Consider the following 25,276-nt stretch of genomic DNA (forward strand, 5'->3'; position numbering starts at 1 on the left):
GGGCTCCAGCATGGACAGGAAAAGTTTCTCTGGCCAGCAATCTAATTTGCACATGCCCTGTTGTAGTGAACCATCATATGAAGGGGGCACATTCATGGTGAACCCCATAGGGCAATTCTCTAAGAGAATAAATAAGCTTGTAGGAATTTGTTAGATGTAGATGTGTTGTGTCAAGCTGAATAACTTAGTATTTAAGATAAGTAACAACTGTTGATTCCCATCCAGGGAAAGGATATATACATGAATAGTTGCATAAATCTGATACTACCTACCTAATCCAAAGTGCTAAGAACTGGAAATATTTCTGTGGAACCAGGCAACAGTGTTAAACTAAAGCTGACTGTGGAAGAGAATGTATGTAGGAAAATGGTGAAATAAAGTTTGAAAAAGTAGATAGGACTAGGCCAAACAGGGCCTTGAATGTCAGGCAAAACAAGTCCAGTCTCATTACAAAATTGATATGAGAGTATGTGGGTTTTTTTGTTTTGTTTTTTGTTTTTTTTTTTTTGCTTTTTTTTTAAAAGATTTTATTCATTTATTTGACAGAGAGAGATCACAAGTAGGCAGAGAGACAGGCAGAGAGAGATGGAGAAGCAGGCTCCCTGCTGAGCAGAGAGCCCGATGCGGGACTCGATCCCAGGACCCTGAGATCATGACCTGAGCCGAAGGCAGAGGCTTTAACCCACTGAGTCACCCAAGCGCCCGAGAGTATGTTTTATTAGAAAGCCGAAATGAGCAAATACTTCTCCTTTCAACTTTGCTTTCTGACATACTTGGGTCCAAGGCTTGGAGAGAAGTAGAGAGTGCAATCTTTTCCCTCTTGCTTTAATATGCCAGTAGAAAATGATAAAGAATGATAAAGATTTCTCCAATCAACAGAAAAACAGAGAACCAATTCTACTCAACACACCAAATGGTAAACAGAAACAAAAAGACCATGCCAGATGTTTAGCATAATAATTTTTAAACAATACAAATTAATGAAACATTTAAGATTACATGTCTCAGAAGTGGCACTTTATTTGGAAATCTGGCAACTTTTAGAAAAAATACTTCTGCTTAAAGAAGAAAAATTGGGCCACCTGAAAAGATTACCAATGTTTTCAACAGAACAGAGAAAAGAAACAGAGCCATTAGACTAATTGGGCTTTCCATGTCAAAACAGAAAAGCCATATAAAAATGTGTTTATAAAAAATGAACACCTAAAATTTGGGACTCGAAGTGAGGCCAGGGCTTTGGGGCTATTGGTCAGGCTGAAGGAAGCTTCTGAAAGGGCAATTCTTTTTTTTTTTTTTTAAGATTTTATTTATTTATGTGACAGAGATCACAAGTAGGCAGAGAGGCAGGCAGAGAGAGAGGAGGAAGCAGGCTCCCTGCTGAGCAGAGAGCCCAACGCAGGGCTTGATTCCAGGACCCTGAAACCATGACTTGAGCCGAAGGCAGAGGCTTTAACCCACTGAGCCACCCAGGCACCTCATGAAAGGGCAATTCTCAGCACAACAGTTTGGGTCAGAACCAGCTCCAACATCAAAAATCTGATATCAATATATGTTTCAATTTTTACAAATGTCCAGAAATATTCAGGGTCATATCTACAATAATATCACTTGGATCTCAATATGATCCTTCAAGTTGTGGGGGTCAGGGGGTGGGGAAGGCAGTGGAGTTGTGGATGGAAAATAAAGCGAAGAAGGGCCAGCCCCAAGCTGCATAAAATCACAAGAAGCTGAGAGAGGAGGCATGTGAATTCCAGGATTTCAACATGCACTGGGCCCCAAATGCTAGTCTTTTGTTCCAGGTCAGGAGTCTCTTCCATCTTCCACAGGGTTTGTTGTGAAACCTTCCATTCTTCTCAATCTCTGTAACCCACCTTTACCCCCCACCTCCTCTCTCTCTCACCCCCCCCCCCCTCAGCAAATAACCTTGCTTCCTTTTCACAGAAGAAATGTAGGGAAACTAGCTTATCTTGTACCTACACACTAACCTGTAACTACAACCATCCTACCCTCCTGTTAGAGGAGAGAGGTCAATCTCCTTTCCAGACTAATCCCTCCCACATGTACTAGGATCTCATTGCCTCCTCCCTTCCTGGGGATCTCACTTCTATAATCACATCCTTCCCTCTCCTGTTTCCCCTCAATGGTCAAATGTGAAGTACCTGGATAAGCAGAATTGGGTTTTTGGTGGTTGGTTGGTTGGCTGATTGGTTGACTGGTTGATTTTTAGCAGAAGTTGCTTTTGGCAAGCTGTAAGCAACAAGCTGCCTTGAACAGAGTTTCTTTGTTCTGGAATAAATACTGCAGTAGCTGCTATCAGTCATTTAAATGTAAAGTGAACAGTTGTCCAGTACCCTGGAAAGAAAGTGTAACCTCGCCTTCTCTTACTTCAAAAAGACACGACTCTCCTGGAAATACTTACTGATGGACAAGTTTGGGGAGAAAAAAAGCCAAACAGAGAAGATATTCTAAAGAAAAGTAAACTTTGAAGATGTACTTTTAGCCCACTGTAACACTAATCAATGTGTGTGTAATCACAATCAGATGGAAAAGGGTACTTGGGATTGTGGTTATGCTACATGAGAAGGACAGAACTAATAATAGCAGCAGATGGATCCTCAAAGTCAAGGTTGGGAATGAGAAAATAACTTCGGACTAATCAGCTCTCCAATTCTTCCCCTTGACTAGTGGAAGCAGAACTGCCCCCCCCCACCCCGGATTAAGTGCACCCTTGATATTCTTAAACAATTCTCTTCCCTTTTCATTCTACACAGTCCCCAGATGATACCATCTATTTCTACTATTCAGCTGAGTCCATATATTAACGATGGTTTTGTCTTTAATGTATTTGTCCTCTCTTAAACTCCAAGCCTATGGGTCCAATTATATAATATATACCTCTTTGGATATCCTACTAGCCCCCAAATTCAATAGATTCAAAATTCATTATCTTTTCTCCCTTTTTTTACCATATATTCCTCCTTATCCAGAGTTCGACAAATAGCATTGTATTCACCCAACTGCTGAGGCCAGAAAGCTGGATTGCTGTTGGCTCTTCCCCCCTCTCATCTATCCTCCCACACTTAGCAGGTTTACAGGTTCTCAACTCTCTCTCTCAAGTGTGATTTATCAGTTAGGTGCAGTAAGAGGCTAACAATAACTAATAATAAAATAGAACAATTATAACAATATACGATGCGATAGGGTCTCTCTCAAAATATCTTGTACTGTGCTCACGCTTCTCTTTGTGATGACTGAGATGGTAAAATGCCTACATGATGAGATGAAGTGAGGGGGATGACACGGGCCTTGTTAGGCTACTACCGACCATCTGACAACTGACTAATGCAGTTGACTGCAGGTAACCGAAACCGCGGGACGCAGAACAGATAAGAGGGGACTGCCATAGTTCACTTTATCATCCCTCTCCTTCTAACTCATTCCCTACCTCAGGTCTCATCCCACTCTGTTAGCTGTTATTCCCCATAATAATTTCTTTTTGTTAAAATGCAAATTTAATTATGTTGTTTCCAGGATTAAACCCTTGAATGGCTCCTTCCCTGACCTCATGAGATGGCCATTCATCACCTGGTACCTGTTCACTACTCCACTTTTTAAGGTGATTGAAACATATCCTTCGTAATTAAAAATAAATCTGATTCTTCTTTTCCTTAACTGTAAGATTATTTCATATTTTCTCATTGATTGCTCCCCAAGGTAATAATAATCTTATCTGTCAAATATTTTTTTTAATTTATTTATTTTTTTCAGCTAACAGTATTCATTGTTTTTGCACAACACCCACTGCTCCATGCAATACGTGCCCTCCCTATTACCCACCACCTGTTTCCCCCAACCTCCCACCCCCGCCCCTTCAAAACCCTCAGGTTGTTTTTCAGAGTCCATAGTCTCTTATGGTTCGCCTCCCCTTCCAATTTTTTTTTTTAATAAACATATAATGTATTTTTATCCCCAGGGGTACAGGTCTGTGAATCGCCAGGTTTACACATTTCACAGCACTCACGATAGCACATACCCTCCCCAATGTCCATAACCCCCTCCCCCTCTCCCAACCCCACCTCCCCCCAGCAACCCCCAGTTTATTTTGTGAGATTAAGAGTCATTTATGGTTTGTCTCCCTCCCAATCCCATCTTGTGTCATTTATTTTTCTCCTATCCCCCTAACTCCCCATGTTGAATCTCCATGTCCTCATATCAGGGAGATCATATGATAGTTGTCTTTCTCCGATTGACTTATTTCACTAAGCATGATACCCTCTAGTTCCATCCACGTTGTCGCAAATGGCAAGATTTCATTTCTTTTGATGACTGCATAGTATTTTTTAAGATTCACCTTTAAGCCTGTTAATACAGTGTCTTGTCATAAAAAAATTTTTTTTTACTTATCATGTAGTCTGTTTATCTATCTTTTTCTGTGTACCTTTTGAATTTTATGCCCTATTGAGAAAGTTCTCCTCTGACTTCAAAGCCATACAAATATCCATCTGTCTTTATTTTGTTTATGGTAGGAGGCTCTGGCTTCATTTATTTACAGATGAATAGTCAGTGATACCAGCACCTCTTATTAAATAAAATATTTTAAAAGATTTTCCCAATAACTCTAAATGCCACTTTTGTCATTTATTAAGTTCTTCTGTAGACCTGGGTTGGCTGGCTATTCCTGGACTCTTCCTCTGAACTATTTACCCATTAGTTTGTGAACACCATTTTTTATTGAAGTGGCCTTATAATAAATTTTAGTATCTATTGAGAACTTTTAAAATTATTCTAATCAGTTTCAGAGAAACCCCATTGGAATTCTTATTAGAACTGTATTACATTTAAATACTATTTTCGGAAGGATTTCTATTTCTATGACAGTAAGTCTCCCTACTCAGGAACTTGGAATGGCCTGCCATATGTTCAGATCTTATTTTGTGCCCTTTGGTAAGGTTTCAGTTGTTTGATTCAGGTCTTTCAACACTTTGTTAGGTTTAAAATGCTATATATTTTTTCTCTAAGTTTGTATTTAAATTCCAGTTAGTTAATATACAGTGTAGTATTAGTTTCAACCTTAGAATCTAATGATTCACCACTTACATACAATACTCGGTGCTCATCTCAAGTGCCTTCCTTTTTTTGTTTTTTGTTTTTTAATTATGTTCCTCCCTAATGCCCATCACCTATTTCACCCAACCCCCTGCCCACCTCCCCTCCAGTAAACCTTCAGTTTGTTCTTTATGGTTAACGGTCTCTAATGCTTTGTTGCCCTCTCCCTTTTTTCTTCCTTTCCCTGTATTCATCTATTTTGTTCTTAAATTCCACATATGACTGAAATCAGATGGTATGTATCTTAAAATATTGTATATTATTAGCAGTATATTTTCCTCTCTCCATTTCTAACTGGCTACTGTTACTATTTTAAAAAAATCAGTTTGTAAGCATTTCACACACAATCACTTTATAAATTCTTTTTTTAATTCTAGTAATTCTTTTTACTGGATTCTCATGAGTTTTTGAAACCTGTACAATTATGGATGAATTATACTTTTTTAATATTGTAAAATTATTTCATATTCTTATCTATTACATAAGACAGAATCTCTACAAATAATGAATCACACAATCAAGAGTCAGAATGTCCTATACCTGATTTTTAAAGAAATGGTTTCAGAAAATTGCCGTTTAGTGTATTTGCTGCAAAATTTTGGTTAATGTCTTTATCATTGTTCAATAGACTCCCTCCATTCCTAACTTACATATAATCTTTTTAGGAAAAGTTGCTAAGTGTTATCAAATGCCCCTATAGCATTTTTCTCTGAGTCTAATTGTGATTTTCCTTTTTTAATTTGTTATTCTAAAAAATTAGGAATTTTAATTCAGACTTGATCTTTAATACTTAACAATGACACTGTCCTAAAACAGAAAGTGACCAGAAGCCTTCCAGAAGCAGAAAAGGGTGATAAAACAAAAACGATTTTGAACAAAATTATACAATGCCTCTCTTTGTCCTGATTCATGTTTGGGGTCCTGACTCATGTTTGGGGTCCTGACTCCTGCTTTTTTTGCACATAAAAATGGCTATTCCTCCTTCATTTGTGTTTGTATTTCCCCAATACCTCTATCCATTTATTTTCAACCAGTGTTTGTCACATTGTTTTGCAAGTGTTTCTTGCATTTGAATCTGACTTTTTAGCTCATCTGGCCATCTCTGTCTTCTGAGTTCATTTACACTTGGTGAAGTAATTAATATTCTTGATTGTATTCCTCCTATCTTAAATACTATCTTTTCTTCCTTCTTAGTTTTGCTGAATTAGCCATTTTTTCTCCCTGTAATTTCTCTTTTCATTTTTTCTTCCTGTCAATTTAGAAGTCCTACTGTGCTTTAAAGTTTTGCACGTAGCTACATGTTCCTGAGTCATTTTTAAATAAAATAATAATTTTACATTATATGTATTTTTTATACTATTTTTTTTTAATGCACAACCATGCACCACGAATCTCTACCTGGTGTCCCTCCCTTGACCCCAAACAAGATAAAAGTTTTAGTTCTAGTTATTAATAAGTTTTTCTTTCAAAGATAACTTCTATTTCAAGAATTCCTACTTAGCATTTATATTACAAAACCTGTATCACATCGTTATTACCTATTTAATTTTAATAGTACGTATATTGCAAGATTCATGGCTCCCATTATTCCTCTCCTTTTTGTCTTTCCCTACCTTGGGATTTCTCTCCTGAACCAATTGTCATTTGATAGAGTACTTCCTCAAGTGTTTTCCTCAGATAAGTACATGGGCAGAATACTTTTTACATGCCTGCACTCCTGAAAATGTTTATTTTGCCCTGACAAAGGAATGATATCTTTCCTGGTTATTAGTTTTTGGACCTCGGTCTTCTCCCCTCAGGATTCTACAAATGTTGCTCCGGTAATTTTAGCTTCTACTGTTGTTGATAAAAAGTCTAAAGCTAATGGATTCTCTTTCCATTGCAAATAACCTGTACTTTGTTCTCAAAATTTTGAGATTTTTCTTTATGCTTGTACTCCAAGAATCACACCACCAAGCGTCAACACATGAGTCCTTAAATTAATCTGGCCTAGGACTCAGGGAGACTATTCTCCATTTTTTTAATTTCCTACCTCCAGAACACTTTTTGTTTCGTATTAGTACTTGTGGATCTGCCTTCTGAATTTATCTCTAGGTAATTCCACTCTATGCTATCAGGTATTTCTTGAGCTTCCAGATTTGACTCAAGAAATACCATTAACTACAATTTTTATCTGTTGAATTTTTTTAATCAAAAATTAAGCATCTTTTCTTTAGTTACATAAGATCTTCTGTTTTGTTTTGATCATTTAATTTCATTAGACCACTTAGAAAGTTTTCTTTCGTCTTTTTTTTTTTTTTTTCAAGTTACCTCTGATATTTTCCAACAAAGTGAGAGTAAAAACACAGTTATTCTGGTGTTTGGCCTGACCCTTGGAGTTCTGAGTCCTCTTAAGTAAGTTATTTTTTTTTTCTTCCTGCAAATGGCTACACTCCCTCCATATTTGCACAAATAAGGTTAAAGATGTGTCTCCAGCAGTGATAAACCAGTGAGCAATGGAAAGAATATGATTTTCTGCTCCTGAGGTCAGGCCAAAAACACCCAGAAAATCATGACTTTTTTGCTAAGATAGAAGGTAAAGGCCTCTTTGTTTCCAAACCTTCACTGAAACAAACTTAAGTCCCAAATAAAGTGAAGGATCAAATCAGCCCACCCATGCAGTATTCTTCCAGATCCCTACCAAATCACAAAGGTCCTGTGAGGACCATATAAAACAGGCAGATATAGCCCTTCTTTGCCCTTAGCCCTTCTTTGAGGAAATTCACTGGATTCAGTCAAATAAAGCCTTTGAAGAAACAGACAATGCGGGTCTTTGAGCCAAGCAATGAGGATAAATAAGCTTACCAGGCCTCTGGTCTTTTGGTTCGTTCTTATTTCCAAGATGAATGAAATAAAATTTCATAAAATGCACTCTTTCCCTTCCCATTCCTTCCCCTGGCCTAAGATACACCACCAGGCCTTACCAACTGAGCCACACAGGCAACTCTTGACCTAAAATGTCTTGTGGGTACTATTTTAAAAAGTATTCTATGTAATAAAAGTAACTTAACATTCTAAATCATTGCTATTCCTAAATTTTATGACACTAGACAAAGAATGAGATAAATACCTTTGTTATATAGAAGATACAACAAGCTATCATGTGCTGTACACTTTCAAAACTTGCAATATGTTTCTTTGAATGGACGATATTTGGTACTCCTTGCAAAGCCACTACACACTTTATCAAAATCTAAAAAATAGAAGCACAATGGTTTCTGTTGAAAAATATCACTCTCACTCATTATGAAATGTCCTATTCAAATCAAGCAAGTTTTAAACCATCAAATATTATTATCATCAATAATTGTCAATAAATTTCTTATGTATAAAAGAATGTGTTCTGGGATAAAATTAATATATTCAATTTCGGATAAGTCCTTTATCTAAAGTAACTTGAAAACTAGTATAGAGGATAAAATAAGTATACAAAGATTACAAAACAGCACATTTTGACAAGTGTCTTAAAAAATATAGGCAGAATAGTATATATACAAGACACTAAAGGCACATCCAGGTTTAGGAGGACCTTAAAAAACCATTTAGGAAAAAAAAAAAAATCATTTAGAGAAGAATGTACCATATTAAATATACAGTGATACCAGTTACTTGAACTAATAGTTGCCTTCAAAATTAAAAAATAGTATCCATATCCAATATCCCATATACTCGTTTTTACTTCCTAGTCTCCTTGCCTCATATTATGTGATCCTAAATTTGATGAAGAGCTAGATAATTAAGTTTACCTTTCAGTACTTTGCTCTGTTCTGAGCAAAATGACTGTCAAAAAAGTAGGGCTGAGATTGCATCAATCTATTAATCATCCAGATTATCAAAAGACAAATTAACATATGGATGTTGGTATTCTGTGAGCACACTAGTTGCTTCAAGTCACTATTCTAACATTTTTACTATTGTTACTGTACACTTATGAGTATTTGCAACGCTTCTTTAATTCCTTGCATCACCACGTACCCCCACCCCACTACACCATATCCCCAAATCATGTTAGCAACCTAGTAGCTTTGTAGTTTTCTCCAGGCTCATATAATCATATATATACATATACATACAAATACATAAACATACATAGAGGGAGAGTTAATGTTATGTCACAAAATGGAATTCATAAGCACTTGTCTGAACTGTGCATTTCTCCTTTAATCATGTATTGTGAAAAATCCCTCCAAGTCTACAGGTATAGTTCAAGTTCATTATTTCCAGTGGTTGCATATTATGATTTAGTGTGGAACAACCATCACTAATTCAGCCATTTCCAAAATCTCCATGTTGCATACACTTTTACGGCTGACGTTTTACTGTCTGGTATAGGTACTGGCCATCCTCCTGCCACAGCACTTTCCCTTTGTCTCCAGCTTTTTTTTGTCACCACAGAAAAGGCCATAAGAAACACCTTTGTACATGCTAAGTTGCCAATATGAGTGGCAACTTCAGCACCAGATTTGAGATGCTACCTAGTGAGGATGAAGCACCATCTTCAAGGGCAAAGTAAACACTCTAAATCAATAACAATTATGTGGTGTTGTGTCCCCAACAGGTAGAACACATGAATCTAGGAACCAAGGGGTGGAACTAGGCATACTTACTAACTGTGATTTTATTCTATGGGATAAATTACTAATAGAGGGATTGCTGTGTCAAGTATATTTGTTTTTAATTTTAATTAAAATTAGATTTAGTTTAATTAAAATTAAGAATGCTTTATCAAAATCCAAAGCCTGAAACAATTCAAATGTTCCCCATCAATGAATGAGAATGCCTTTGCCCCACATCCTCACCAGCAAGAGGAGTTACAGATCTTTTCAATTCTTTCAGCAGTATTACATTGTTCACTTAATGTTCATTTCTAAGGACATTCAAAGTTTGAGCATCTTTTCATGGTTCTTGGCCGCTTGCATTTGCTCTCCTGTAAACTGCCTATTCATGTTCTGTGGACATTTTTTTATTAAGTTACTGCCAATTTGTAAGACTTTTTGTTATATATATTTATCCTTGTCAGTAATATATATAAATATATATAAATATTTATAATATAAATATAAATATATATAAATATAAATAATATATATATAAATAACCTTGTTAGATACTTGTTCTAAATCCATAAATTTTATGTTATCTTTGTTATGGTCCCTGTTGTCACACATAGGCTGCCATGAATATAGTCAATATTTCTTATTTTTCTTGTTATTTCTAAGAGTTCTGTCTTAGTTAAAAAGGATTTCCACAACCCTGGATTGCACATGTAATCTTTTGTGATTTTTTTTCCCTTAATTTTTTAGGATATCTGGACTTTTTATATGTGTACAATATAGGTGTCAAACTCTAATTTCTTTCAGATGAATATCCAAGGTTCACCATCATTTTATAAAAATATCCAGTCTCTTCACACTGAATTAGAATGCCAATTCTGTCAAATAGTATATTCTCATCCATATTGAGGCCTATTTCTAAAATCTCGTTCCACTCACTTTTCCTATTCCAAACAATACAATTTAATTAGAAACTTCTTTCTCAAGGCTTTTCCTCATACTTACAACCCATTCTCTGAGATGGAGCTAAAGGCACCCTAAGGCAGTGGGATGCTAGAGGATGACAGTAGATTATCCTGAACTTGACCAATTGAGCACCATTTGCAGTTGCTGGTCCCAATGTGGTATCCTTGCAAGAGGACATTAAAAGCTATGCATTGCTACGGCTAATGCTCTCTTTTCTACACTACTAGGAAGAAGTACCAGAAGAAGTTCCCCTTCATACTGGGAAGACAAAAGTATATACTTAGCAACTTGCTCCAGGGCCATGAAAATTCTCCCAGCCTCTGACATATTTTATAAAAGGACCTGAACTCTCTAGGCATTTCTCAAAACAAAACACTGAACAATTACAACAATAACATGTTAATTGAAACTAAAGAGCAAGAAATGGCAAGTACATTAAAGACCTTGGTAAGATACATGCCCTCCAAGAGGATAGAAATAGACCCTGTGAAGATTCAGGAAGCTGTCAGATAAATGAACTATCTGGGCCATGCTGAGATACCCCATCCAAACTAAGTCTGACCTCTGGTATCTCTCACCTCTAAGAAGAAAGGACAATGCTAGGTATATGCCTTTAGGTTCTGGAGGAAGCATTTCCTACACTTGAGAATGCTGCTCTACAATCCATCTACAAATGACATGGAAGGCTGCCAACTATGAATCTAGATTTTGGATTCTGGAGGCAGATCTCCTAATCAGCTGAACTCCTAAATGTGGGGAATGTGGGAGAAGGAGGCATGTCTATGCTCCAGTATAGCCACTCCAAGGCAAATATTTGTTAAAGTACTTAAGCCCCCTCAGTTTTCTCAACGGTGAATTAAAAATTTTAATGCTGTGCATGAGTTCAGTCGCATTTTCTTGGTTCTCAAAATCTGGGTTGATGACAATGATGATAATGATGACAATAAAAACTTTTTAAAAGTATCAGCAGCGAAACCTTACTTCTCTCACAATTTCCCTGTAGTAGGCAGAATTCTAAAACAGTCCACAAGATTCCTCCCCCTGGTGTACAAGCCCTGCATAATCCCTTCTCCTTATACATGGGTAGGATCTGTGACTATGATGAGATCATCACTCTCATGAGTACCTTACATCATGTAAGATTCCTCATGCATATTAGATGAGGCTCTCCTGCTGGTCTTGAGGAAGCAGATTGCCATGTTACAGAGAAGACCATGAGGCAGGGAACTGATGGTGAGCCTTTAGAGGCTAAGGACCCTCTTTCATACTAGCACAAGGAAATGAATTCTCTCAACAACCAGTGAACTTGGAAGAGGTGCCAGAGCCTCAAGTAAGATCACAGCTCTGACCAGCACCTTGAGTTCAGCCTCGTGAGACCCTGAGCAGAAGACCCAGCGAAGCCATATCCAGCCTCCTGTCCCATAGAAACTATGAGATAGTAAATGGGTATTGTTGTAAGCCACTAAATTTACAGTGATCTGTTAGAAGGAAGAGACAACTAATATAATCCCTTTAGCAGCTCTCACCTACTCTTTTCCTATAAATTTCAACTCCTCCATCACCAAGAAACCAAATATTTTTTCGTATGTCATCCACCAATTTTTCCCCACATGATGATGGCTTTAACAATATGTTTTTGAATGAGTATAGCTGTTTTGAACATTACGCAATTATAAAAACTGAAATGACTTTAAAAACCTAGCAAAGCATATTGCTAATGTTTAAACATGGACAACAATGGGGCTGAATGTTTTCAGAGAAATACATTTTAGTCTTTATTTATGTTTGCCCAAACATAATTTAGATTATTAAATTGTTTTTCAGTTAACTCATGAAATTTTGTAACACCTATTTCTGACCTATTTGTACATTACAAAAGATACATTGCTTTTTCTTTTCCAAAATGCATTGTTGAACTGCCTTTGTAAAAAATACCCTTATCTAGGGGTATAAATATGCTTACCTGTATGACAGGTACCAAAACAATATTGTGGTAGATTATAGGAGCAAGAAGGCCATAACACTGAGTCACAGCTTGAAGGGTATAACTGGAATCATTGAGGTAGCTGCTAAGTTCCAATGCCACTAATACTCTCTCACATTCAATTAGTCTAGTAATCTGTAAGGAAACATATTGTTACTCAAAATGAACATCAGGTGTTTCACTAATATGTCTCTAAGGAGAATAAAGGGTAGGAAATATGAGCCTTGTGGCTTAACAACATGTTGGTATGTTAAAATGTTGATTTTAAATCAAGATCTAAATTCAAGAAAAATTCTAACTCCCCAACAATGCTATGTATGGGTAAGACAAACTTAGAGAAAAATTTCAGAATATTTTGTAAAATAATACAAATGCCACTAGTAATGAAGAAAGAACCAATCTTTTTTAATTGATAAAATAAAAACTTGGCTATATTTTAATATTAGAAAAACACTAGTTTTTTCAAAACATAAATGTTATAACAAATAATAATTTAAAAATTATGTCTCTGTAATATTATCCCCACTTTAAAAAAAAAAGTCCCATTTTCTTACTGGGTTTGTGAAAAAAAAAATGATGAATTTTCAGTAGACCAAACTAAACTTCTATTATACTTTTGCTACATAAATAAAAATGGTAGTAAAATAGAAAGTTGGGCTTTTGTGAGTAAATGCTTTTTTGATTAAATGATTCTAACTTTTCCTTTCCCTTTCCTGGGAAGATTTTACTGTTTCTTGTCTTTTATTTTGAAAGATTCATTTACTTTTTTGAGGAGGGTGGGGGAAGAGCAAGCATGCAAATGGAGGGAGAGGCAGAGGGAGAGGGAGAAAAGCAGACTCCCCACTGAGTGTGAAGCCCAACGTACAGGGTTCCATCCCAGGACCCTAAGATCATGACCTGAACCGAAACCAAGAGTCAGATGCTCAACCTACTGAGCCACTCGGGTGCCCCTATTTTTCTATATATACATACAAAATTACATACAGAGAAAACTTATGAGTGGCAACCAGAAATTTCCATAGAGTAAATTTTTAGTAGGATGGTAGTCTAACATTCTGGAATTCACTGAAGTACTTAAAGACTGTCTTTATATACAGACTGAATGCAGCATAGTAGGAACAGGATGATGGTTATGAGTGCTTAGGCTCTATAAGACTATGAACTTATCCTGGACAAAAGGTCATGTCTTTTTTTTTTTCATTTTTGTATCCACGGGCACTGTCACAGTCTCACATAACAATTTATTGGTTGGTTTATTTGCTTGGTTATTAAATAAATAAATGCATGCGTAGGAAAATGCTACTATGAAAAGCAAACACCTAGGAAAAGTCTCTGTGTCTAAAGTGAGTTAAGAAGGAAAGAGGAAGAGAGAGAAAGAAGAGTGATGTTCAATCTAGAATGAAAACAAAAGTGAAGGACTGTTTTTAAAAGCAAGATGTTAAAGTTAGAAAGTTGCAGATGGGGCGCCTGAGTGGCTCAGTGGCTTAAGCCGCTGCCTTCGGCTCAGGTCATGATCTCAGCGTCCTGGGATCGAGTCCCGCATCGGGCTCTCTGCTCAGCAGGGAGCCTGCTTCCCTCTCTCTCTCTCTCTGCCTGCTTCTCTGTCTACTTGTGATCTCTCTCTGTCAAATAAATAAATAAAATCTTTAAAAAAAAAAAAAAGAAAGTTGCAGATGTACAGACAGCAATGTTTATAACCACCCTGAGAAACCATCAGTAAGAGATAGGTTACATTCCTATCTCCTACACAGTAACGCAATATTAGAGTTAAGAACAATTTGGTATGAAAACGAATACTCATTGATGTTCTTCATCCCGGAAAGGCAACAGTACCTGAGGCAGAAATTCGGGGAAAACTAGCCAAAATGGACAAGAATATACCAGATGTCATTTTATATTTTGGTTTCAGAACCCATTTGGGTGGTGGCGAGATAACTGGCAAAGAAAAATGAACCCAACCATAGACCTGCAAGACATGGCCTGTATGAGCAGAAAAAGACCTCAAGAAAACAGGGAAAGGAACGCAAGAACAGAATGAAGGCGGTCAAGGAGACTGCCAAAGCCAGTGTTGGTGCTGGCAAGAAATGAGATGGAGAGTGGACAACAGGAGTAAAGATTCTGTAGTGACTTTATTTGTGGTGATCATGCAGATTTTTCATGACAGGATTAATAAACTAAGAACTTAAAAAAATCTGGTAAATTGATAAGTATCTGTATGAAAATACATTCAAGATAAATTATAAAAAAGTTAAATGGGCAAATTGTGGAATAGAAAGTAGATTGTGATGTCATCTTGTAAAATAATAATAACAATAATTTGCCTATGCATATTTTTAAAAATCAGAGATATAAAACAAAACAGAGGGAACAAAATCATATTATTTTTAGGAGCAATAGGATTATAATGGATTTTACTTTGTACTTTATATCTTTTTTAGTATTTGAAATTTATACTATTTTGTAGAGACAAAAAAGATAAACTGAAAAGAAGAAAAATACATATGAACTTGGTCCTCTGAAACCTATATGGAATATCAGATAAACCTGCACAATCATAAAATGACCTCTCAGTCCAGTCACAAATCAGGGTATGAAATCCCAAAAGAACATGAACTTGAAACATCAATAAACACATAGAGGGAAATCAGCACATTTTTGGACATTTTAAAATCACTTACTTGTTGAGAGGGGAAAAGCTCATTGCCTTTAATACTATCACAGAAAAGATTTTCTTCTTTAATTTTAATGTCACTTGTTACAAAAATATTTCTAAGAAAAAGGTATAAGAGGATTGAAGAAGTCTCTGCCAAAATATCTGAATGTAATCTGCAAAAGGAAGTAAATGATGTTACAAGTATAAATACAAATGATTTAGCATATAAACACACCTTTTAGGTTGATTTGTTCTTAGTATCTACACAGTGATCCCAAAATAACAGCAAAAATTTGTGGAACAATTTCTCTCACACAGCTCTTTAAATTAAAATTAAAGACTATATTTAACAACAAGTTAACAACTAAGAAAATTAAGCTGCTGACATATTATGTCACAGATACATAAAAATAACTATTGGTGAAGTAAAACTTTCTGGCTCTAATATGCAAACTTCTTTTCTATCAACATAATGAAATCGCTATAGATACTCAGAAGCTTGGGAAATAGGCCCAATATTTCAATTAATAAACTTTCAGAAAACAAGGGTCACTTATAGCAAAACCCACCCTGGGTAAGGAGAAAAGAAAAATTCCCACTTTTATTTTTTAAACCCAATAACAAAGAGTGAGCCCATAAAATCCTAAGCACCCACACTTTACCTCAATAAAATCAGAACCCCAGGCCCATGTTGGCTCTCTCTCTTTACCTGTGACCTACAGTGGGGCCCCAAGTGTCTTGTATAATTTCCAGATCCCATAAATAATAAATTTTTTTTTCAAAATTTCCAGATGGTTATTTCTGAAAGGTGTCTTGCAGGCTAGTTCAGATACAACATTGGTTATTCATGGGCTCAGACCAGCATAAAACATTCTCAGCCCTTCCTTGGTTCCATCTCCTGCTTCAGCCTCTTAAATATAAATATAAATATAATATAAATATAAATATAAATATAAATATAAATATAATGTCCAGAGTTCAATTCCAGCTTCTATCTTTTCTGCTAAACAGTTCTTCCTTGGGAGATAGCACTCGTCAAAATTTCGATGATGACCTCATGGACAATTTCTCAATCTCTGTCTATCTTTGACCTCTCTCCTAAGTGTCAGCACTAAATATTCAACTACCTATTGGGCACCTCATATCTACAAAGGCATCCTGCTGGAAAACTAAACGCGAAATATTTCCTATCTAATTCATTATCTCTTCCAAAAACTTGTCCCTCACCTCTCCCTTTCCCCTAGTACATGTCATAGGTCTGCCTGCCAGTCAGGTAACAATGACAATCCCAGTCAACTTCACTACCTCTACTCTCCTGTCCCCATGTCACATAAAACCTTCCAACCTCTGTCTCTTCCTCTCCTGAAATGCCTCTCAAATGCCTCCTGCATAGCACCTAGCATCCTTGTACATGGTAAATGTACTACCTACATTTGTTTAATTGAATGGAATTATACATTTATGTGAATAAGCATTATGAAAGCCTTGCCTCAACCAGCATGTGCATTTAAGGTCACTAACCCTAACTGAGGAATAAAGGATTTTATTTTCTTATTAAAGACATTAACAAGCAGGTGAAGGAGATTGGTGTGTTTTTTTTTTTTTTTAACTTGTTGAAACAGCCTAAAATCACATTAATGCTCACCTCTGGGGCTGCTCTTAAACTTTGTTTTTTTTTTTTAGAAAAAAAACGGCTATAAAGCAAAGGATGACCTGTGGTTTCATATGGCTCCTAGCAGCCTGTCTGCAATTGCTAATGCTCTAATCTTGGGAGCCTATTCAAGCAAAGGAAAAACTGTCTTATCCTAATAGTCCACCTATGAGACTATAACTTTAACCCCAACCAGACTGTTCTTGTTTTTTAAAAAGCCCCCAAAGGGTATTTGTGTTTTCTAGTATAACTGACAATATCTTGGTTAGTATTCAGTATTTTTTTCCCATAGCCTTCATTACTCTAAATTCAGAATGCATCTATATGCCTCCTGTGCTTTTTCTGACTCTAGCAAAGAAGTTTCTAACAAGGACTCAAGAACTTAGAACGTAGATACTTATTAAAACACTTAGAAATAGTTTTACATTGACTATCTTTTTTTAAAAAAGATTTTATTTATTTATTTGACAGAGAGAGAGATCACAAGTAGATAGAGAGGCAGGCAGAGAGAGAGAGGGAGGCAGGCTCCCCACTGGGCAGACAGCCCAATGTGGGGCTCAATCCCAGGACCCCGAGATCATGACCTGAGCCAACGGCAGAGGCTTAACCCACTGAGCCACCCAGATGCCCCTACACTGACTGTCTTAATATGAAATTGAAAATTAATTCTAGGCTTCACACCCAACATCCATATTTTCACTAAGCAAATTAATATTTTAAAAGAATATTTCTAATTACCTTCTCTGTGTGATAGTCATTATATTGCTTAAACAAATAACAGATTGTTCATCGTGATGTGGTGAAGGCACAAAATAATCCCAAACTGGTGAGAAAGCCTTCTTAGCCAACTCATAGTTACCAACCTGATAGGCAACCTACAACAAAAAGTACATTATCTTATGTGATATTTTTATCTGTGAAATGTATCTTTTAAACAGGAATTCTGATAAAATCTGCTCACATATTAATTTCATACACAGTTGTTAGTATTTATTTGCTCTTTTGATCTACAGGACCACAGTAAAGTATCAATGGCCACTGGCAAGGGAGGCAGACATATTTTGAAATCTCTTTTATTTCTAAATTGCATGGAAATCTGAAACTCTGTAAGGATGTTTCAAATTCTCATAAGCAAAACAAAGATCACATCTGAGCCAAATTAATTTCATTTCCATCTATCTCGGCAGTGCTCTCCATTTATTAGAGACACTGTTATAATGAACAATCTGTTCCAAGAGAAACAATCAGATTTCCCAAACCCAAAATATGAAATATACTTCATTCTTTTCTGGTTCAGACTGATACTTCCAGAGCTTTTGTGCAACAAAGGGTTCACAGCTAAAAAGAGTGAAAAATAAAACAGAGATGCTTTCAAGAGACCATGATATTTTTAATTCAGCATATTCAACATTAAGCAAAATAACTGATTTCACTGGCAAAAGAGAAGCTTGAGAGAAGAGAAATCAACAACCTATCTATTTCTTTTGGTAGAATATATTTGTTTACAGATATTCCCTAAAATCATCCTATTCAAATATGTACGACAATATGAAATCTCACCATGTGAATTATGTGCTGCTTCAAATCCTTAACAGAAGCAGGTAGGATATAAAGTATAAATAAATTCATTAAATTAAGTATGTAAATGACATGTTGCTAGAATATATTCCACTCAAGGGAATAACTTACAGAACCAGAACTTTTTAAATCTGCCAACTCCACACTCATAACCAACCAACCAGTAAGGTTTTATGAAGTTTCTACTCTGTGCTAAGCACTATAAGGATAGGTTCTTCAAAGCTTCAAATGACCTTATACTCCATTAAACTCTAATCAAGTTACAGACATAAAACACATGAAATTACCAGAAAAACTACAAAGAATAACATAATAATTGTGGGGGCTGAGAAAAGGAGAAATGAAGGCTACAAAAAGGAGTCAGGGCTTGAGCTGAAACCTCAGGCAGTAATAAGGTTCAGATGGGCACTGTTTAGAAAGAACCTGAAAAGGGTCCAATAGTGAAAATCACCATAATGCATTTAGGAGAGACTAGCAATACAGATCAGAATTTGAGGAAAAGCAGGAAAATGATGGACAGGTAAAATGAGATATGATTTCAGAAGGCCTTGAAAATCAGGTGGAAGTATTTAAAGATGTCAGGTACTGGTCCAAGCACTCTACATGCATTATTGTATTAACTCCTCATTACAGGTTTATGAGGTGAGCTCTATTACCATCCCTATTTTTCAGATGAGGAACCTGAGGCATTAAGAAGTTAAATAATTTGTACAGAGCCTGATATTCAGTAAAAAGAGTAGAGCCAAGATTTAGAGTGGTAGATAAGGTCACTTCTCTGGCTGCATTGGTTAAATGAAGAAGTCGGGGGGCGCCTGGGTGGCTCAGTGGGTTAAAGCCTCTGCCTTCAGTTCAGGTCATGGTCCCAGGGTCCTGGGATCAAGCCCTACATCGGGCTCTCTGCTCCGCGGGGAGCCTGCTTCCTCCTCTCTCTCTGCCTGCCTCTCTGCCTAGTTGTGATTTCTCTCTGTCAAATAAATAAAATATTAAAAAAAAAAATGAAGAAGTCGGACTAAGTGGTCACTAAGACACCTTATAATTCTAACACTTAATGTGGAAATTAATAACAAATGATGTATGAGTTGGGTGAAATTATAATTGAATGTTCTTTCCTTTTAAAATATATCTTTCTAAAAATAATGTCATTTATTCAATCAGTGGGCATGGTAAAACTAGAAAAGATGCCATGATTAAACTAAGGTTTGTAAATTCATGAGTTTTTGCAGGTTAACAGAGCAGTGCCATGATATAAGATGGTGACCTGGTAGTAATGGGTAGAGTAAATTTTAGAGGGGGTGAGGTTAAAATGGGAAAGAAGCACTAGAAGACTAAAGAAATAATTTAGTACAATAGAGACCTCCTCTTGATACATGACCTTCTCATGGCTTCCAAATTTCCACACTTGTCATGATCTGCTCCCCGACCAGTCTATTTACATTTTACCTCCCTAACCAATTGTTTTACTCCCCATGAGTATCTCTGCTCCAGCTACATTGGCCTCCTTGTTTATCAGACATACCTGGTACACTTCTGAAAACCACAGGGCTTTTGCCCTAGCTCCTTCTGCAGATGCTCTGCCTCCAGAGACCGTCCTTTAAGTCTCTGCTCAAATCTCACCTTCTAGATTTATTTATTTATTTATTTATTTATTTATTTATTTGAGAGAGAGAGAAAAAGAGAGCACAAGCAGGGGTTGGGGGGGAGTGGCAGGCAGAGGGAGAAGTAGATTCCCTGCTGAGCAAGGAACCCAACGTGGGACTTGATCCCAGGACCCCGGGATCATGATCTGAGCGGAAGGCAGATGCTTAACAACTGAGCCATCCAGGCGCCCCTCAAATCTCACCTTCTAGATGACTTCCTTGATCACCCAATTTAATACTCTGATCTACCTTCCATTCCCTCACTTTACACTTCTAATTCCTTCAACCATACTCCACTTCTTCCTTCCATAGAACTTAACTTGTAACATACTAGATAATTTACTTATTTAATATGTTTGTTGTTTATTACATATCTTTTATCATGGCATTTTGTTCACTTTGTTATAACAGTGGTTCTCAAAGTACGGTCCCTGGACCATCAGCATCAACATCACCTAGGAGCTTGCTGGAATGTAAAATTCCAGGCCCTACTGCAGACCTAGTGAATCAAAAACTCTGATGGTAGGACACAACAATGTGTTCAACCAGCACTCCAAGACACACACTCAAGGTTTAGAATCACTATCCTGGAGCAATGCATAGCAGAGAGTAAGTGCACAATAACAGCTTTAAATAAATTTTAAAACCCTCTTTCCTAGTAATTTCCCTCTACCCACAGAAGAGGACACTCAACAATTCTACTGTAACACAGTTGACTGCCCCAGGGTAAGTGCCTGACTCAAACTGGGTGTTTTATAGCCCCTTCTGCAAAGCAAGCTACCCAAAGTGTGGTTCTGCTGTTGAGGCTAAAGGCACTACATGTACCAGGAGAGTTTGAGAGAAAATTTATTACTCACACAAAGGGTTCCCAGGAAGTGTTAGGCAGGCACAAGTAGGCCTGGGAAGGAATGGATTGGGCCTTGATTAGTGGCTGGAGGTGGGGAAGGATAGGAATAGGAAAAGTTCTGCCACCTGGGAGATTCAAATTTCTTGTTAGCATCAAAGGTGAGCTCACAGACCTCCTATCAGCTTGCCTGTGTATGGAACCAAAGGAAAGAAGAAGGGTGAGGTTTTAAAAACAACTTGGTGGTCAAACATCAAAAAAGACGTCAGTCTCATTTTATTTGGTGGGCCACTCAGAATCTCTTTCCTGGGAATCTAGAATCCAGATTAGAAGCCAGCCAGGCAGTCTCTGTTTATAGCTGAAATGGAGGTATATAAAAATGCAGGAGCTTCCATTTTTCCTTCAGAGATGGAGAAGTAAGGAAAGTCAGTCTTTAGAAAGAGAAAAAGAAGCCGACGTATAAAGAGAACCAAAGGTATGAGACCTACAGCCGCCTGGAGTCCACAGCTTTCCCAGAGCCTAACTACATTCCCCCAAGCCGGGTTGGTGCCCTTAACTTGGAATCGGAGTCCTAACTGAAACCATAAGTCAAAATTACCTAAATATAGGTTATTGTTGTGGTAATGAGATTGATAAAAAAGACAGTTCCAAGGAAGAAGAGATGACATCTAGCAGAGAGCTTAGCACAAAATAAACAATAAATAATTCATCAATAAACAATAGTTTATTGAGTAGGGAGAGTAGCAATATTCAGTTAGAGGATGAAAGTAAAAAGAAGAGTTGAGACTTCTTACAGAGCTTTAGAAATGGGATGACTATCTTTTACCTGGTAGATTTATTGCTTTTAATTTGGTCATAGACAAAAGACCAAAATCTACTTATCAAAAAGTTTCAGTGAATTATTCATATATAAAGTGGGAAAAAAAGGATGAATTTCATTTTCCTTGCCACCACTGCTATGACTGACAAAGCATTCATGTCCCAGTATCAAACTCTACTGCCAATACTGATAATCAAGACCCACTGAGCAGCACCAACCCAGGCAGAGAAGAGACGGCAGTGACATGGACTCTAAAAGAATCTGGCCCATGTTAGAAGTTGAATACAAGAACTCCTTGAACCCAGACAAAGCAATAGAAAGGTATGAGCTGGTTCAGGTGTCAGGCTTACCATCTGCTACCCAAGCAACCATGGGTAACTTAATTACATGACCTCCCTGAGACACTCTTTCTCAAATAAAATGGCAGGGGAAGGATTAAATTCATTTCAGTTTCCTCAACTATAAAGGTAATAATACGATCTCATTGAGTTATTGTAATAAACAAAATAATGAATCTTTAAATACCTGACACATGGTATTTTTTTTAAGATTTTATTTATTTATTGGACAGAGAGAGACCACAAGTAGGCAGAGAGGCAGGCAGAGAGAGTGAGAGGGAAGCAGGCTCCCTGCCGAGCAGAGAGCCCGATGCGGGACTTGATCCCAGGACCCTGAGATCATGACCTGAGCCGAAGGCAGCGGCTTAAGCCACTGAGCCACCCAGGCGCCCCCATAGTATTTTTTAATTAAATGATATATCCCATTTTTTTCCCTCAATAAGCCACTGAGTCTATTCCTTATTTGACTAAGTAGTTCAATAACCCAGCAGTATATGACATTGGGTCTTCTATCCATTTTAAAGACAGGAAAATTGAGATCAAGTAATTTGCCTAAAATCCTAAAATCCTGCTCATAGGTTTCTAATTTTCTATATTCTATATTATATTATCTAGATACTCCTGACTTAAAGGGGAAAAATAAAAACAAATGAAGCTATAAAGAGGGGGAAATTAGAAAATATCTGTAGAAAATATATCATTCATAATGGTTCCTCAAACAACTTTCCAGATAATCTAAATTAATAGCTTTCTACATTAAGGGGAAACCTAATGACAATCCAACTGACTTTAAAATCCAACTGACTTTATTAATGGCTACAGAGTAACTTTGAGTTGAAAGTCCAACCTAAAATTCCAAGCCAAGTTAATCATAGGTATTTAGTGAAATGTCTCTATTCCTTACTATAAAATATATACGATAGTATTTTTTTAAAGATTTATTTATTTATTTGAGAGAGAGAGAGGGCAAGGTGAGGGGCAGAAGGAGAGGGGCAAGCAGACTACCCACTGAGCAAGGAGCCCAACGCCAGGTTCAATCCCAAGACCCCGATCATGACCTGAGTCAAAACCAAGAGCTGGACGCTCAACTGACTGAGCCACCCAGGCACCCCATATGATAAAATTTTTTAAAGAACTGAATTACTCTGAAACTAAAAACTAACCACTCTCATGAAAAATAGATTGCAATTCCAAAGGAAAGGTACATTTTCTTGCTAGAACTTAAAAGCTGAAACTTGAGCTGTAAATTAAGTCTTACTAAGTTTACTAAGCAAGAAAATTTTGCTTCAGTCACTTAACATTATGAGAATGCTCATATACTCTCATAAATGAATACAGTACTGCAGATATAGTATCAATAATGAAATATTGTCCATTACTTTATGACACTTCTCATTATTCCAGCAGAATAGCTTGGACTTTGTTTTATTAACTTTTCAGTGAAAGTTCTGCCAAATGAAACCCAAAAGTCAAATCTCCCTGGAGAAAAATTAGGCCTTGATAAAATATTCGATTCCTCACTTTGAAATAACTCCATCACTGCAAATTAGGGAATATATTAGATTCCAAAGAAATAAAAACATCAGGAAACCATGAGCCAATATGACATGCTAAACCAATGCTAGACAAATCCTAGCAATTCTCTCAATTTAATTTTCTTTGAAAAATATGATAATATAAAATACCACTAAGAACTTAGCTTATTATTCTAATCAGCTATTAAGAGAAAAATAATAGCACAATAGAAATGTGATAAAATTTAAAATGGCCATCATCTCTAGAGCCCACAATAGGCTTAAAATTAAGATTCTTTAGAGCTAGGTCAATGAGTCACCCTTTCTAGAGTCCTATTCACTCATGATATGTTTTAAGACAGGCAATTATTTCAGCAAAAATGTTAATTCATGAGTATATTCATAACTGAAAACACTAACAATATTTATTAAGTACCTACTGTGTGACAAGGGCACTGGTTAAACATCTGCCATGCATAATTCCATTTAATACTCATAATACCTCTGGGAGGTAGCTACTATTACTGTTCCCACTTCATAGATGAAAGTTACTTGCTCAATATCACATGGCAAGTGTGAGCAGCTGGAACTTGAGTTCATGTCTGTGTCTCTTTAGTAACTCAGAAATTTCACTTCTGTAAATCTCTTTCCCCCAAAAATAATCACGGATGCAGACAGTACATCACAGCTTTGCTTTTAATAGCAAAAGACTGGAAAATATTGAAATGCCTATCAGTAAAGATTACTAAGTAAACTACAATCAACTACAATCAACTACAACTACAATACTGTTTATCTGTAAGAAGCAGTATCATTAAAAGAGGCAATAACTTTAGAAATGCAGCTGTTAAAAATTATGCTGTGGAGGAATACTTAATGGAATGAAAAAATGTCAATTATATATTAAATGACATATCAAGATATAAAATAATATATAGACCATGATTAGATTATATATTATACATAAATTCAAACACGTGTATACATATGTATATTAAAAATGTATGTGTAAATGGAGTATTATGCCTCCATCAGAAAGGACGAATACCCAACTTTTGTAGCAACATGGACAGGACTGGAAGAAATTGTGCTGAGCGAAATAAGTCAAGCAGAGAGAGTCAAGTATCATATGGTCTCACTTATTTGTGGAGCATAACAAATAACATGGAGGACATGGGGAGACGGAGAGGAGAGGGAGTTGAGGGAAACTGGAAGGGGAGATGAACCATAAGAGACTATGGACTCTGAAAAACAACCAGAGGGTTATGAAGGGGCGGCAGGGGGGTGGGTGGGAGGTTGAGGAACCAGGTGGTGGGTAACAGGGAGGGCACGTACTGCATGGAGCACTGGGTGTGATGCCAAAACAATGAACACTGTTATGCTGTAAATAAGCAAATAAAAATAAATAAATAAATAAATAAATGTATGTGTATATAAGTATATACACACACAGGTACATGCACACAAATGAAAAGATAGCTCTGGATCAGGGTTTCCCAATCTTGGCATTACTGACATTTGGCCTGAATCATTCTTTGTTATGGAGGATTGTTGTCTGTATTGTAGGGTGCTTTTTCTATTGCTTTGTCTAGG

The 25,276-nt window shown here is 36.7% G+C and overlaps 1 protein-coding gene across 1 annotated transcript in view; it reads right to left on the reverse strand.

Moving 5' to 3' along the window:
* CFAP54 (cilia and flagella associated protein 54) overlaps nt 1-25,276 on the reverse strand; it is a 309,373-nt gene that overhangs the window by 176,172 nt on the left and 107,925 nt on the right. Inside the window, exons 23-26 of the mRNA XM_046012575.1 lie at nt 17,691-17,827; nt 15,327-15,474; nt 12,628-12,783; nt 8,216-8,338 (exon numbers count right to left, since the gene is read on the reverse strand). Coding sequence (XP_045868531.1) covers nt 8,216-8,338; nt 12,628-12,783; nt 15,327-15,474; nt 17,691-17,827 — 564 coding nt within the window. The remainder of the gene's footprint in view (nt 1-8,215; nt 8,339-12,627; nt 12,784-15,326; nt 15,475-17,690; nt 17,828-25,276) is intronic.

The sequence above is a fragment of the Meles meles genome, chromosome 7 (assembly GCF_922984935.1).
Source record: "Meles meles chromosome 7, mMelMel3.1 paternal haplotype, whole genome shotgun sequence".
Classification (NCBI taxonomy): Eukaryota; Metazoa; Chordata; class Mammalia; order Carnivora; family Mustelidae; genus Meles; species Meles meles.